This window comes from Cetorhinus maximus, chromosome 15, assembly GCF_964194155.1.
Source record: "Cetorhinus maximus chromosome 15, sCetMax3.hap1.1, whole genome shotgun sequence".
Classification (NCBI taxonomy): Eukaryota; Metazoa; Chordata; class Chondrichthyes; order Lamniformes; family Cetorhinidae; genus Cetorhinus; species Cetorhinus maximus.
This window is the reverse complement of record NC_135893.1, coordinates 73966076-73983215: the sequence shown is the minus strand read 5'-3', so window position 1 is coordinate 73983215 and position 17140 is coordinate 73966076. Positions and strand designations below refer to the sequence as shown.

Sequence of the window (17140 nt, the reverse complement as noted above, 5' to 3'; positions counted from 1 at the left end):
CATCTTATGACTATCAATGGGTTCAAGGTAGCTTGGGGTTTTTAAAGAGTGAACTATTTCAGAGATTCTAGTTTTTCCACTGTGTAACTCTCCCTTTTTGTATGGTGTGATTCTCAGTACAGTGTTACCTGAATCCAGGATGGAGGAGTTCAGAACCAGTGTTGCTAATTGTGACAACACTTGATTTTACAGCAACAGGTCATTAGCAGCCCTCTATACAAACCAGGTATTTACCTGGCCATTCAACCCACCATTACTCTGGGACACTCAACAACTCCACCTCCTCTTGTTTATTTAAATGATCCTAGCTTTTCGCCTCAACTCTGCTGGAAGTTAATTACATCATTTTATCAACAGGACCATCCGCCTGGGCCAGGAGGCAGCCTGTACCTGTGAACCGGGGTTCTTACCCAGCCCGGCCGGTCCCCGTTAGAACCACTTTCCTACCTGAGACGGGGTTATAAAATCATCCAAATCCGTCAGCTGCAGCACCCCGCTGAACTGCGACACCATTTTAACCATCGCCCGACAGTGCCGTAAACATGCTGCCGTAAAGCCCGACAGCGCCGTGGCTTGATCTACGGCAGTGAGGCAATTAAGGTCAGTTCCCTCCCCACCGCCTCCAGGCCACTCTGCCTTCACCCTGCTGACTCATGCACCCTGCTTTGATGATGTATCTCACTCCAGAAAATAATAAAGTACCCTGTTAACACATTTAAACATGGGTTTGTGAACTGTTCACACTTTCTTTGATCAAAAAGCTAACTTATTTCCCAAATGGTGACAAATTTGTGCTAGGCTGTGAAAAAATAGCACAATTATCAATGTTAAAATTTTCATTAAATTTCGTTTTCTTGGTAATCCTTGATGTACAGCAGAATGGTTAATGTAGGAATAAGCACATTGCATAGGCTGACAAACAGTGCAGTAGTTGCCACTCGTTTCCTAAAGTTGCTAGAGATGAGGAAAAGCCTCATATTCACAGAATCACAGTGCAGAAGAGGCCCTTCGGCCCATCGAGTCTGCACCGACACGTGAGAAACACCTGACCTACCTACCTAATCCCATTTACCAGCACTTGGCCCATAGCCTTGAATGTTATGATGTGTCAAGTGCTCATCCAGGTACTTTTTAAAGGGTGTGAGGCAATCCGCCTCCACCAACCTCCCAGGTAGCGCATTCCAGACCGTCACCACTCTTTGGGTAAAAAAGATTTTCCTCACATCCCCCCTAAACCTCCTGCCCCTCACCTTGAACATGTGTCCCCTCATGACTGACCCTTCAACTAAGGGGAACAGCTGCTCCCTATCCACCCTGTCCATGCCCCTCATAATCTTGTACACCATGATCAGGTCGCCCCTCAGTCTTCTCTGCTCCAACAAAAACAATCCAAGTCTATCCAAGCTCGCTTCATAACTTAAGCGTTTCATCCCAGGCAACATCCTGGTGAATCTCCTCTGCACTCCTTCCAGTGCAATCACATCCTTCCTATAATGTGGCGACCAGAACTACACACAGTATTCCAGCTGTGGCTTCACCAAAGTTCTAAACAACTCCAACATGATCTCCCTACTTTTGTAATCTATGCCTCGATTGATAAAGGCAAGTTTCCGACATGCCTTTTTCACCACCCCACTAACATGCCCCTCCGCCTTCAGAGATCTATGGACACACACGCTAAGGTCCATTTGTTCCTCAGAACTTCCTAGTGCTATGCCATTCATTGAATACTTCCTTGTCAAATTACTCCTTCCAAAGTGTTTCACCTCTCACTTTTCAGGGTTAAATTCCATCTGCCACTTATCTGTCCATTTGACCGTACCACCGAAATCTTCCTGTAGCCTAAGATACTCAGCCTCACTGTTAACCACCTGGCCAATATTTGTGGCATCCGCAAACTTACTAATCCTACCCCCCACATAGTCATCTATGTTGTTTATATAAATGACGAATAATAGGGGACCCAGCACAGATCCCTGTGGTACGTCACTGGACAGGGGCTTCCAGTCACTAAAGCAGCCTTCTGACATCACCCCCTGTCTCCTACAACTAAGCCAATTTTGAATCCACCTTATCAAATTACCCTGTATCCCATGTGCATTTGCCTTCTTTATAAGTCTCCCATGTGGGATCTTGTCAAAGGTTTTGCTGAAATCCATATAAACTACATCAACTGCACTACCCTCATCTACACACCTGGTCACCTCCTCAAAAAATTCAATCAAATTAGTTAGGCATGACCTCCCTCTGACAAAGCCATGCTGACTATCCCTGATCAAGCCTTGCCTTTCCAAGTGGAGATAGATTCTCTCCTTCAGAATTTTCTCTAATAGTTTCCCTACCACTGACGTGAGACCCACTGGTCTGTAGTTCCCTGGCTTATCTCTACAACCCTTCTTAAATAGAGGAACCACATTAACTGCCCCCGTGGCCAGAGAGGAATTAAAAATTTGGATCAGAGCCCCTGTGATCTCCTCCCTTGCCTCCCTCAGCAGTCTGGGACACAAATCATCCGGACCTGGAGATTTGTCCACTTTTAAGCCTGCCAACACCTCCAATACCGTGTCACTCCCTATATCAATTTGCTCAAGAACCTCACAGTCCCTCTCCCCGAGTTCCATACCTTCATCCTTATTCTCTTGTGTGAAGATGGATGTGAAGTATTCATTCAACACTCTACTCATGTCCTCTGGCTCCACCCATAGATTGCCCCCTTGGTCCCCAATGGGCCCTACTCTTTCCCTGGTTATCCTCTTCCATTGATATACTTATAGAATATCTTGGGATTTTCCCTACTTTTACCAGCCAGAGCTTTCTCATATCACCTCTTTGCTCTCCTAATTGCTTTCTTAAGCTCCACCCTGCACTTTCTGTGCTCCACTAATGCCTCTGCTGATTTGCTTCCCTTGTACCTGCTAAAAGCCTCTCTTTTCCTTCTCATCATAACCTGAATATGTCTGGACATCCATGGTTCTCTGGACTTGTTACTCCTTCCTATCACCCTAGAGGGAACATGTTGAGCCTGTACCCTCCCCATTTCCTTTTTGAACACCCCCCACTGCTCTTTTATAGATTTCCCCACAAGTAGCTGTTCCCAGTCTATCTTGGCCAGATCCTGCCTTATTTTACTAAAATCCGCTCTCCCCAATCCAAAACATTTTTTTTGCAACTTGTCTATTTCTTTGTCCATAACAAGTTTAAATTGTACCGTATTGCGATCCCTATCACTAAAATGCTCCCCCACCACCACCTCAGCCACCTGTCCGGCTTCATTCCCCAGAATTAGGTGCAGCAATGTACCATCCCTTGTCAGACCCCCTACATATTGACCTAAAAAGTTCTCTTGTACACATTTCAAGAAATCCACTCCATCCAAGCCCTTAACACTATGTCTATCCCAATTAATGTTGGGAAAGTTGAAATCACCTAATATAATTACCTAATTGTTATTGTTTTTACACACCTCCACAAATTGTGCACATATTTACTCCTCAATTTCCCTCTGACTGCCTGGGGGTCTATAATAAACACCTAACAATGTGGCTGCCCCTTTTTTATTCCTAAGATCTACCCACAAAGATTCATTCGATGTCCCCTCCAAGATATCATCTCTCCTTACTGCAGTAACTGACTCCTTAACTAATAATGCAATGCCCCCTCCTCTTTTACCCCCTCCCCTGTCTCGCCTGAAGATTCTATATCCCGGGGTGTTGAGCTGCCAATCCTGCCCCTCCCTCAACCACATCTCTGTGATGGCTCCTATATCACAATTCCACTTGTCAATCCTCACCCTTAACTCATCCGTTTTACCTGTAATACTCCTGGCATTAAAGTAGAGGCCTTCCAGCTTTGCCTTACTCCCCTGAAACTTAATGCAGCTGTACTCCCTCTGACTTGATTGTTTTACAGTATTATGATGTGTCCCTATTCTGCTAATATTCTGTGTCCCCTCCCCCTGCCGAATTAGTTTAAACTCCTCCCAACAGCACTAGCAAACTCACCCGCAAGGATGTTAATCCCGCTCTGGTTCAGATGTAGACCATTCCGCTTGTACAGGTCCCACCTTCCCCAGAAACGGTACCAGTGATCCAGGAATCTAAAACCTTCCCTCCTGCACCAACTCTTAAGCTACGTATTCATCTGCACTATTCTCCTATTTCTGTGCTCGCTAGCATGTGGCACTGGGAGTAATCCAGAGATTACAACCCAAGAGGTCCTGCTTTTCAGTCTACTGCCTCATTCCCTGAATTCTTGATGCAAGACCTCATCCCTCTTTCTACCTATGTCATTGGTACCAACATGTATCATGACCTCTGCCTTAGCACCCTCCCCCTTCAGGATGCCCTGCAGCCATTCAGCGACATTCTGGACCCTGGCACCAGGGAGGCAACATACCATCCTGGAGTCACGTTGACGGGCACAGTAGCGCCTATCTGTCCCACTGACTATAGAATCCCCTATTACTATTGCTCTTCCTCTCTTCCCCCGCTCCTGTACAGACAGGCTGCTTGTGGTGCCAGAAGCTTGGCTCTGTCCGCACTCCCTGGAGGAACCAGCGCCCTCATCAGCCTCCAAAATGGAATACTGATTTGCGAGCAGGGCCCTAGGGGACTCCTGAACTACCTGCCTGTTTCTCTTGGACTGCCTGGTGGTCACCCATTCCCTTCCTTCCTCAAGTCCCTTCATCTGCGGTGTGACCACCTCTCTAAACATGCTATCCACGAAGCTCTCAGACTCACGGATGCTCCACAGTGTCCCCAGCCGCTGTTCCAGCTCTGAAACCTGAACTCCCAGGAGCTGTAGCTGGACACACTTCCTGCACACATGCTGGTCCCAGGCACTGGAAATGTTCCTGGCTCCCCACATGGAGCACGAGGAGCACACCATGGCTTTGAGCGCTCCTGCCATGACTTATCCCTTTAAATTAAACCTTTTAAGTCAATTACTCTAGGGCCCTTCTTTCCTGCTCCTCGTTACTACAGAATATGCAAACTATAAACCACAAAAAAGACCTTAAACTATAAGCGATAAAAGTAGTGAATACTTACCCGACCTTACCCACTACTTACCAGTCATTTCTCTCCCTTGTAGCCTTTACTGCTACAGCAGGGCAAGACCACTCTCTGAAGATTTAAGAAGTTGAATAGCAAAGAAAAAATGCAAAGAGCACCTCTTTCCCTCTGCACCGAATTCCCACTGTGCACCAAATTGTCAATCCCCACACTCACTCAGGCTGTGTCTCACTCAGGATGAGGTCTCTCCCCTGCTCGTGTGCAAGCACACTGACATTCATCCAAAAAAATTCTAAAGTCTCCCCACTGCAGATCTGATTATTTATCAAATAATTCCAGGGTTTTTGCACCCCCTTGCTGTACCTAGAAGTCTAGTCCACAGGGGCGACTGAATAGATAGGGTTCAATCAATTAATGGATTTCCTACAGCCAGTGGACACGCTGAACTGTAGCTTGAATGCACAGATGGTCAAAGAATCACAAAATTGTTTTGGTGCAGAAGGGGGCCATTTGGCCCATCACGTCTGTACCAGTTCCCCAAATGAGCAACTCACCTAGTACCGTTCCCCGATCTCCCCGTAACCCTGCACATTCTTCCTTTTCAGATAACAGTCTAATTCCCTTTCGAATGCTCAATTCAACCTGCTTCCACCACATTCTAGGGCAGTACATTCCAAACCCTAACCACTTGCTACGTTAAAAAAGTTTCTTCTCATGTCACTTTTGCTTCTTTTACTAATTACTTTAAACCTGTGCCCTCTTGTTCTTGATCCTTTCATGAATGCGAACAGTTTCTCCCTAACTACTCTGTTCTGACTGCTCATGATTTTGAATACTTCTATCAAGGCCAGGATTTTTCCGTTGGCGTGCGGGGGCGGGACCCACACGCTGACACGTAAAATGACGCGCGGTGAAGTCGGGCAAACATCCCGACATCACCGCACTCCATCGTGATATTTCGTTGGGCGGGTGTGCAATGATATCCGATGCGCCCCCACCATTAATTAACAGGCCACTTAAAGCCCGTGAGGCACCAATTGATGTTGATTTTTTGGTGCCCGTGCGATCTTCGGGTTGGCATATGGACGCAACAGGCAGGACACATTTGTATAAACTTCATCCCCGGGCGGGATGAGAGGGCTCAGTGGGGTTGCGAGTGTGCTCTGTCAAATATTGTTTTTTCAAAGCTACTAATACTTGCCTGTGTGATCTGCAATACTTCAAAACAAAAGCCAGCTGCTTGGTCTGGACTCACAACCCTCAGGTCAGCACTCTACAGTGAGGAATCTTTTTTGGAGCCTGCAGGTTTCAGGAAGCCTTCCCTTAGCCTGGGAATGGGAGCTGAACTCTCCACTGGAGGCGCCTCCTCTGAGGAGGAAGGGAGGGATAGAAGGGGGATGAGGCCAGGAGTGCACAATCAGCCTCCAGGGGAACCACCTTTGGGAGGAGAGGTGCATGCACAAGGGGTGCAGGTCTGACAGGTAGTCCAAGGTGGAAGGGGCCGCAGAAGACACAACTATCCTGCTGCCAGGGTATACAGGCGGCGAAGCAGCTGCCTCAATGTGTCTGAGGTGCAGTGCCAAAGAAGGCTCTGTCTCTCAAGGGAGACAGTCAACTATATCTGTCAGAAGATTGGGCCTGAGGTCTCTGCAAACTGTGTGGGTGGACACCCCATGCCAGTGGCTCTGAATGTCACAGCTACCCTCAACTTCTATGCCTCTGGCTCCTTCTAGGGCTCGGTGGGCGATCTTTGCGGCGTCTCCCAATCAGCTGTCCACACTTGTGTCAAGCAGGTTACAGATGCTCTGTCCAGGTGTGCATTGAACTTCATCCACTACTGTTAGGACCAGGCAAGCCAGACACAGCGAGCCAGAGGCTTCGCGGCCATTGCTGGCTTCCCCCACATCCAGGGTGCTATAGACTGTACACACGTGTGGCCATCAAAGCACCAGCAGGTGAGCCCGGTGCCTTCGTCAACAGGAAGGGCTTCCACTCCATGAACGTGCAGATAGTGTGTGATCACAGGATGCAGATTTTACAAGTCTGTGCAAGGTACCCAGGCAGCTCCCACGACACCTACATCCTCAGACACTCCCAGGTGCCAGGGCTCTTCAGTGCCCCAGCTTGGCTGGATGGATGGCTGCTGGGTGACAAGGGCTATCCCCTCAATAGGTGGCTCATGACGCCTCTCCGCCATCCAAGAACAGAAGCTGAGCAGCGGTACAATAGGGGCCACACCTCCACAAGGGCTGTGGTGGAGAGAGCCATTGGTCTTCTCAAGATGCGCTTCCGATGCCTTGACTGTGCAGGGGGCACACTCCAGTACCCCCCAGATCGTGTGTCGGTGATAGTGGTTGCATGCTGCACTCTCCACAATCTTGCTCCGGAAAGGGGGGACGCTGTGGACAAGGAAGATGTAAACACAGTGGCTGTGGCTTTACACGATCAATCCAGCAGTGAGTCCAAGGATGAGCATGCACAGGGAAATGCTGAGGGGGTAGACGCTGACCCGGGCATACTGCAGGGAGGCAGGGACACCCGGGAGGCTTTAATCCAGCGAACCTTCAGCTAGCACACCACAGATGGACCCCCAGGACAAGCCTGGGCTGCAGACTCAATACTCAACACCTAAGTGCAAAATCTGCCTGGATAGGAACATTAACTAAGGGCCTTGTTAAATAATCTGAATGTCCCACAAATCACTCATAACATTATTGGTAACCATCTACATGCAAAAGAAAAGTGGCACCCTCAGCCATGGTGACACGTCTGATTTTAATATTATAACAAAAGGAACTTAAGAAAACAAAATGACAAATGTGTTAAAAATCACACCAACTCATAAAGACCTCATCTCGGGCCAATACGAAAGCACCCGTGATAAACCCGTGGTGTGCCTAAGGTGCCTTATGTTTAAGTTTTCAGGTGCTACGTCTTAATGCTGCCCCATCGCTCGGAGTGGCATCTGAGACAGCCTGCTCACTGTGCTGTCCTGTTGGCCTCGATGACCTTGGCGGTCATCTTCTGGCCCGTGGAGCCTGTGCTGGCCCTGCCTGGGAGGGAGCTGCCAGTTCCACGGCTGGCATCTCCCCAGTTGTCACAGCCTCACTGGATGCTACGGTCACTGGGAGAGGGGCGGAGGAGCTGCTGCCCTCATCTGGAGTGCCCTGAGAGGAGCCCGCAGAGACGACAGGCGGCTGCTGTGCTGACGTGAGATCGCTAAGGACCTCCCTGCTCTCCGTGGGTGGGCACTGAGCTGGGAAACTTGGTGTCTCATGTCTCACACTAGCACTGACCAGCTGAGGTCAATGCCGATGTGAGGACTTGCTGGTCCAAGCGCATCCCCAGGAACCCCTGATAGGTCTCCTGGAGGAGCCTCTCCACGAGAGTCGCCACTCTCTCCATGGAGGACGCATGGCGCTCGGCCATGAGACTCATTGAATCGACGATCATCCGCGTAGACTCCTCCACCACGGACACCAAGCCAAGCATAGCCTCATGTATCTCCCCCAGATGCTCCCACACACCCGGCCGCATTTCCTGCGTTTGCTGCGTTGTGGACGACTCCAGAGGCACATCATCAGGCACCGACTGAGCATGTGCCTGGTCCCCTGCAGTCCTCTGACTGCTGGAACCATGGGCACTCTCTGTCTCTGCCAGCTCCTTCGGCGACTGTGAAGTGCCCTCACCGCTGTGCCCCGGGACACTAGCTGATGTTCTAACTCCAACCGAGGTGCTAGTATCTGCGCTGGTGCCTGCCTGGCAGGGATGATGTTGCGCTGGTGAGACCTCAGGCCCCTCAGGTGTGAGAGGGGCCCTCTGCTGCTCCTCCTCCCGGCCCTGCTCCGATGATGCTGAAAGGAAGAACAAGGACATTGGATCAGTTAACATGGTGACAATGTCAATCTGCATCCCTTTGAAAGGCTGCAGCAGCTTTTTTAAACAGGCCGCCAGTCGCCATTGGACCCGGCAGTCATTGCAGTCCCGCTGCCGCCCACCCACTCCCACTGTCCTCGGGAGCCGCAATTCACGCTGGGCGGGCCTTAATTGGCTTGCCTGTGTAAAATCGCTGCATGGACCCGATTGCAGGCAGCAATCCGGTCCGCACTCACCCGCGCCCGCACTGCCTGCCCGACAGGCAGAAAATTCTGCCCCAAGTCTTTTATCAAATCTTCTCTCAGCCTTCTTTCTCTAAGGAAAACAGTCCTAACTTCTCCAATCTATCTTCATAACTGAAGTTCGTCATCCCTGGAACCATTCTCGTGAATCTTTTCTACACCCTCTCTAATGCCTTCACGTCTTTCCTAAAGTGTGGCACCCAGAACTGGATGCAATACTCTAGCTGAGGCTGAGCTAGTGACTTATACAAATTCAACATAACCTCCTTGTACTTTATGCCCCTATTAATAAAGCCTAGGATACTGTATGCTTTATTAACTGCTCTCTCAGCCTGTCCTGTCACCTTCAATAACTTATGCACAGATACACCCAGGTCCCTCTGCTCCTGCACCCCCAATAGATTTGTACCCTTTATATTGTCTCTCCATGTTCTTCCTCCCAAAATGGATCACTTCACATTTCTCTGCATTGAACTTCATCTGCCACCTGTCTGCCCACTCCACCAACTTGCCTATGTCCCTTTGAATTTCTACTCTATCCTCCTCACAGTTCACAATGCTTCCAAGTTTTGTATCATCTGCAAACTTTGAAATTGTGCCCAGTACACCAAGATCTAGGTCATATCAGCATAAGCAAGTGTCCCAAAAGTGACCCTTGGGGAACTCCACTCAAACCTTCATCCAGCAGGAAAAACATTCATTAACCATTCCTCTTTAGTTCTGATGAAGAGTCATCCAGACTCGAAACGTTAACTCTGTCTTCCTTTCTGCAGATGCTGTCAGGCCTGCTGAGTTTTTCCAGCAATTTTTGTTTTTGTTTCAGATTTCCAGCATCCGCAGTATTTTGCTTTTATTTCATTAACCATTACTCTCAGTTTCCTTTCGCTCAGCCAATTTTGTATACATGTTGCTACTGTCCTTTTATTTCATGAGTATAACTTTGCTCACAAGTCTGTTGTGCAGCAAATGCCTTTTGGAAGTCCATGTACACCATATCAACAGCATTGCTATTATCAACCCTCTCTGTTAACTCTTCAATAAACTCCAGATAGCTAGTTAAACATGACTTTCCCTTAAGAAATCTATGCAGGCTTTCCATAATTAATTGACATTTGTCCATGTTACTATTAATTTTGTCTTGAATTGTTGTTTCTAGAAGTGTTCCTACCACAGAAGTTAAACTGACTGGTCTTTAGTTGCTGGGCTTAATTTTACACACCTTTTGAACAAGGGTGTAACTTTTGCAATTCTCCAGTCCTCTGGGACCACACCCGAGTATAAGGAAGGCTGCAAAATTATTGCCAATGCCTCCTTAATTTTCACTTTCACTCCCTTCAGTATCCTTGGATGCATCTCATCCAGTCCCCGGTGCCTTATCAACTTTAAGTACAGACAACCAATCTAATACCTCTGCCTTATCAATTTTAAACACAGCTAGTGTATGAATTACCTTATCTTTTACCATGGCCTGAAGAGCATCTTCTTCTTTCATAAAGACATGTGCAAAGTATTCATTTAGTACCTTAACTATACCCTCTGCACCCATGTGTAAATCCCCTTTTTGGTCCCTAATCGGCCCTACTCCTCCTTTTGCCACCTTTTTACTATTTATGTCCTATAGAAGACTTTAGGATTCCCTTTTATTTGGCAGCCCGTCTCTTTTCATACTCCCTCTTGGCTTCCCTTGTTTGATTCTTCACCTCCTGACAGCAGACACATGGGAACACCACCACCTGGAAATTCCCCTCCAAGTCACTCACCATCCTGACTTGGAAATATATCGCCATTCCTTCACTGTCACTGGGTCAAAATCCTGGAACTCCCTCCCTAACAGTACTGTGGGTGTAACTACACTGTATGGGCTGAGCAGTTCAAGAAGGCAGCTCACCACCATCTTCTCAAGGGCAATTAGGGATGGACAATAAATGCTGGCCTAGCCAGTGACGCCCATCCCCTGAATGAATAATAAAAAAATCAACTTGGTTTGCAATTGTGCTTTCTACTGACATAAACACACTTTTTCTTCTTTATTTTTTTCCTTTTCATTCATGGGATGTGGGTGTCGTTGGCTAGGCCAGCATTTATTGCCCATCCCTTATTGTCCTTGTTCAGAGGGCATTTAAGAGTCAACCACATTGCTATGGGTCTGGAGTGACACGCAGGCCAGACGAGGTAAGAATGACAGATTTCCTTCCCTAGAGGGCATTAGTGAACCAGATGGGTTTTTACAACAATAGGCAATGGTTTCATGGTCATCATCATCCTTTTAATTCCAGATTTTTAAAAAATGAAGCCAAATTTCAACATCTGCCATGGTCAGATTTGAACCCAGGCCCCCAGGGCTTTACCCTGGGTTTCTGGAATACTAGTCCAATGACAATACCACTATGCCACCACATCCCCTTTATCTTCATTTCATATCTCCTTTGTCATCCAGGAAGCCCTGGAGTTGTTTGCCCTGCCTATCCTTTTTGAGGAGAAATTGTTCTGACAGGAGGGGGGTTAATTCAAACAATGCTGATTTATCCTCTTGCCACGCATCCATAAAGAGAAAGATGTTTTAGTTTGCTTCTCCCTTTATAAGCAGTGGCGCATTTCCCAACCCCTCAGTTTTGGTGTGATCCAATTTTTATTAATAACCCTACAGCAAACTTGTGATAGGGTGAACTCACAGGGTTAGTTTATTTGCACACACTCAAACCGCAGGGGTGAGGGTGGGGGTCACCACGTAGCTCCCTGTGCACTCATACAGTAAAAGAGGGATAGGGAAAAGAAAGGTTTACAGGGCAAAGACCCCAGGGAAAAGAATTGTTGTTTCATGTGTGTTCAGAGTTCAGAATCAAAGTCCAATGAGGTATTTCTTCATGGCGGTCAGCAGGTTGAAAGTCGATGTTGTATAATTCACTTTTCTAGTGGAGTTGACTTCACATGAGGTGATGGGCATGCAGAGATGAATAAGTCTTGTAAGGTAATGGTACAGAAGTTCCAGTAGAAACAGTGTAGATGGGGCCAGGTATTCAATCTAGGCAGTGCCCCTTTTCTGTGCTGCTGCTTGCAGATGGTAAAATGCAGACTGAGTTTGCAGTACAGCAAGGCAATATAACTGGTTCCCACCAGCTAGAGGTTCATGTCACATGATTCCCATCTCTTCACAGTGTCTTTGACAAAGGGTGTGTATCCCATCTGGGTTCCCGAAATGGTTAAATGTTCCAACCATTAAGACTTGAAGGGAAGGTTTTGGGTCCTTTGTCCTAGCAGACGAATAGGCTCTGGGTGGCCAGCCTGGCTTATGAAATGCAAATGGCCTTTGTATAGTTGTCTTTGAATTTGGTCTCTGCAGCCCACAGGGGTTAGTGTCTCTTCAGAGATAATGAAGTGCAGGTTTCTGCGATACAGCCATGGTAGCTCCTTCTGTTTGAGGGTCACAGGCAGATATAGCTTCAGCTATTATAAAAGGTCTTTTTCCAGGCTTTAAAATTTTATATATAGCTATGAGGATATCTATATCTATTTTGTAAAAATATGGTATGAGGTCTTCGTCTCTTCACTATATACTTCGACTGTGCCCAAATCATGTCTTCTTTGAATTGATGCGTTACCATTTTTCCTGCCAACCTTTGATTCCAATTTATTATTCCATTGAAGTTGGCTTTTCCTCAGTTAACTATTCTTACTCTGAATTGTTCCTTGTCCATTTCCATTGTCAGCCTAAATCTTATGAAACAATGATGGATGTCCCTAAATGTTCACCGACTGACACTTGATCTACTTGGCCCACCTCATTCCCAAGAATCAGGTCTAGCTGTGCCTCCTTCCTCACTGGACTAGAAACTTACTGCTGAAGAAAATTTTTCTGAACACACTCTAGGAACTCTTGCATAAAAGCAAAACACTGCGGATGCTGGAAATCTGAAACAAAAACAGAAAATGTTTGAAAAACTCAGCATGTCTGACAGCATCTGTGGAGAGAGAAACAGAGTTGATGTTTCGAGTCTGTATGACCTTTCTTCAGAGCTTAAGATAAGTAAGAATGTGATGAAATTTGTACTGTTTAAGGGGGGTGGAGCAGTTGAAGCTGGATAGAAGGCCAGTGATAGATGGGGGCAGAGAAGAGATTGACAAAGATGTCATGGACAAAAGGACAAAGGGAGTGTTAATGGTAGTGGTAGGGGCTAAAAAAATTTCTGATAGTGGCAAAGGTAAGAAAGCAAAATATGATAATAGCAGAACAAAGGTAAGCACTCTGAAAAGAACAACATTAACAAGTAACAGATGGCCCTTGTGGAGGTGGGGTGGGTGGAGGGGATGGTGGTGAGGAGAAAGGAACAAAATGGGATAAAAAGGGAGATAAAAAAGGGGATAAAATGAATGAACGAATAAAAATAAAAATAAATAAAACTGAAAATAAGTGGATAAAAAATAAAAATGAATTTTGGAAAAAGAGGATAAAAAGTGGGTGAAAATAGAGGAGAGAGTTCATGGTCTAAAGTTGTTGAACTCAATGTTAAGTCCGGAAGGCTGTAAAGTGTCTAATCGGAAGATGAGGTGCTGTTCCTCCAGTTTGCGTTGAGCTTCACTGGAACATTACAGCAGGACAAGGATGGACATGTGGGCATGAGAGCAGGGTGCAGTGTTGAAATGGCAAGCGACAGGAAGGCCTGGGTCATACTTGTGGACAAACCGAAGGTGTTCTGCAAAGCGGTCACCCAGTCTGCGCTTGGCTCTCCAATGTAGAGGAGACTGCATTGGGAGCAGCGAATGCAGTAGACCAAATTGAAGGAGGTACAAGTGAAGCGCTGCTTCACCTGAGTGTTTGTGCCCTTGGACAGTGAGGAGGGAGGAGGTAAAGGGGCAGGTGTTGCACCTCCTGCAATTGCATGGGAAGTTGCCATGGGAAGGGAATGAGGGGTGAGAGGGGTGATGGAGGAGTGGACCAGGGTGTCCCGGAAGGAACGGTCTCTACGGAGTGCTGACGGACAGTGAGGGGAAGGTGTGTTTGGTGGTGGCATCATGCTGGAGTTGGTGGAAATGGTGGAGGATGACCTTTGAAAGCGATCCCACAACCAACAGATCAAATCTAAGCTCTGCAGTCTTGCCACATCCAGTCGTGAATGGTGATGGACAATTAAACAATTCACTAGAGGAGTAGGCTCCACAAATATCCTCATCCTCAATGAAAGGGGAACCCAGTGCAAAAGATAAGGCTGAAGCATTCGCAAGAATTTTCAGCCAGGAGTGCCGAGTGGATGATCCATCTCAGCCTCCTCCGGAGGTCCCCAGAATCACAAATGCCAGTCTTCAGCCAATTCGATTCACTCCATGATATCAAGAATCGGCTGAAGGCACTGGATACTGCGAAGACTATGGGCGCTGACAATATTCCGGCAATAGTACTAAAGACTTGTGCTCCAGAACTTGCCGCGTCTCTAGCCAAGCTGTTCCAGTACAGCTACAACACTGGCATCTATAAGGCTATGTGGAAAATTGCCCAGGTATGTCCTGTACACAAAAAGCAGGACAAATCCAACCCGGCCTATTACCGTCCCATCAGTCTACTCTCCATCATCAGTAAAGCAATTGAAGGGATCATCAACAGTGCTATCAAGTGGCACTTGCTTAGCAATAGCCTGCTCACTGATGCCCAGTTTGGGTTCCGCCAGAGCCACTCAGCTCCTGACCTCATTACAGCCTTGGTTCAAACATGGACAAAAGAGCTGAGCTCCCGAGGTGAGTTGAGAGTGACTGCCCTTGACATCAAGACAACATTTGTCTGAGTGTAGCATCAAGGAGCCCTAGCAAAACTGGAGTCAATGGGAATCAGGGGGAAAGCTCTCCACTGGTTGGAGTCATACCTAACACAAAGGAAGATGGTTGTGGTTGTTGGAGGTCAGTCATCTCAGCTCCAGGACATCACTATAGGAGTTCCTCAGGGTAGTGTCCTAGGCCCAACCATCTTCAGCTGCTTCATCAATGACCTTCCTTTCAGCATAAGGTCAGAAGTGGGGATGCTTGTTGATGATTGCACAATGTTCAGCACCATTCGCGACTCCTCAGATACTGAAGCAGTCCATGTCCAAATGCAGCAAGACCTGGACAATATCCAGGCTTGGGCTGACAAGTGGCAATGACATTCGTGCCACACAAGTGTCAGGCAATGACCATCTCCAACAAGAGAGAATCTAACCATCGCCCCTTGATGTTCAACGGCATTACCATCACTGAATCCCCCATTACCAACATCCTGGGGGTTACCATTGACCAGAAACTGAAGTGTACTAGCCATATAAATACTGTGGCTACAAGAGCAGGTCAGAGGCTAGGCATCATGTGACGAGTAACTTACCTCCCGACTCCCCAAAGCCTGTCTGCCATCTACAAGGCACAAGTCAGGAGTGTGATGGATCTCCACTTGCCTGGATGAGTGCCAGTTCCCACAACACTGAAGAAGTTGGACACTGTCCAGGACAAAGCAGCCCGCTTGATTGGCACCACATCCACAAACATTCACTCCCTCCACCACCAATGCACGGTAGCAGCAGAGTGTACCATCTACAAGATACACTGCGGGAATTCACCAAGGCTCCTTAGACAGCACCTTCCAAACCCACGACCACTACCATCTAGAAGGACCAGGGCAGCAGATAGATGGGAACTCCACCACCTGTCTGCTGCCCTTGTCCTTCTAGATGGTAGTGGTCATGGATTTGGAAGGTGTTGTCTAAGGAGGCTAGGTGAGTTCCTGTAGTGCATCTTGTAGATGAACATCAGCTGTAGATGCACACACTGCTGCCACTGTGCAACGGTGGTGGAGGGGGCGAATGTTTGTGATGGGGTGCCAGTCAAGCAGGCTGATTTGTCCTGGATGGTGTCGAGCTTCTTCAGTGTTGTTAGAACTGCATTCATCCAGGCAAGTGCAGCATATTCCGTCACACTCCTGGCTTGTGCCTTTTAGGTTGTGGACAGGCTTCTGAGAATCAGGAAGTGAGTTACTTGCTGCAGGATTCCTAGCATCTGACCTGCTCTTGTAGCCGCAGTATTTATATGACTAGTCCAGTTCTGGTCAATGGTAACCCCCAGGATGTTGATAGTGGTTAGTTGCTCCCATAAGTGTTTACAGGGTTTGGCTCATGCTGCCCTTCAACTATTTTGCACAGTAACAATAGTTACCCTCCTGTTACCTGAACTAGGTAGTCGTGTTTTTTGCATATGTTTTTTTTCAATCTGTTCGAAAGCAGGCCGAATTAACACTTAATGAAACAAGGAGATATGAATTGTTACACTGCTTTATTCACAGCCAAGTGACTATGGTTGTCATTGGATTCATTTGGTTCAATTAGTACAACCTGGTTTCAAGTAACTATACAAAAAAAAAACTATATTCCCTTGCATTAGTGGATCATCTAGCTTGACTTGGTTTCTAACTCCATCCTGTATTCCAAACTTCATGTGGCTACCTAACTGTTTTACAGCATTCTTTATTCAAAACCTAACTGGCTGTGATCTGTGTTTCTTGCTTTTATGCAGCCAGAAAAGTTTGGGAGTGTGCAGGTAAATGGAGTTGAGTTGCAGGTCAGCCATGATCTAACTGCAGAATAGGCTCAGTGACCCACTCCTGTTCCTACAGGGTTAGCCTTGTTCATAACATGTACATTAATACACAGAAGACCAAGCAGTCTTAGATTGCCATCTAGAGTGAGTGCTCAGTAACTGAATGATTAATCTAACCATCCTGCAGAATGGATAGGATAGATTGTAAAGTAAGAATCTTCATCGTTTATTTATTGTTTCATTGTGTTTCAATGGAGTTGGCCCTATCAGTTCTGAGCTATGATATTTTGTGCTCTGGTTCAAATTCTTTCCATCTTGGTGGAGTGCGGGGTGGTGCATGGTGGTGGGGTAGGGTGGGGTGGGGGGATGGTGATGGGGTGGGGGATGGTGCTGGCATGGGGTTGGTGGTGCAGTGGGGGATAATGGTGGTAGGAAAGGCAATCATTCCTATTTATAGTAAAT

General features: G+C 47.2%; 1 protein-coding gene across 1 annotated transcript in view; it reads right to left on the bottom strand.

The window, feature by feature from the left end:
* narfl (nuclear prelamin A recognition factor-like) overlaps positions 1 to 573 on the bottom strand; it is a 35445-nt gene extending 34872 nt beyond the window's left edge. Inside the window, exon 1 of the mRNA XM_078558652.1 lies at positions 448 to 573. Within this exon, the coding sequence (XP_078414778.1) occupies positions 448 to 522 (75 nt within the window). The 5' untranslated portion in view covers positions 523 to 573. The remainder of the gene's footprint in view (positions 1 to 447) is intronic.
* Between the last annotated feature and the right edge of the window lie 16567 nt (positions 574 to 17140).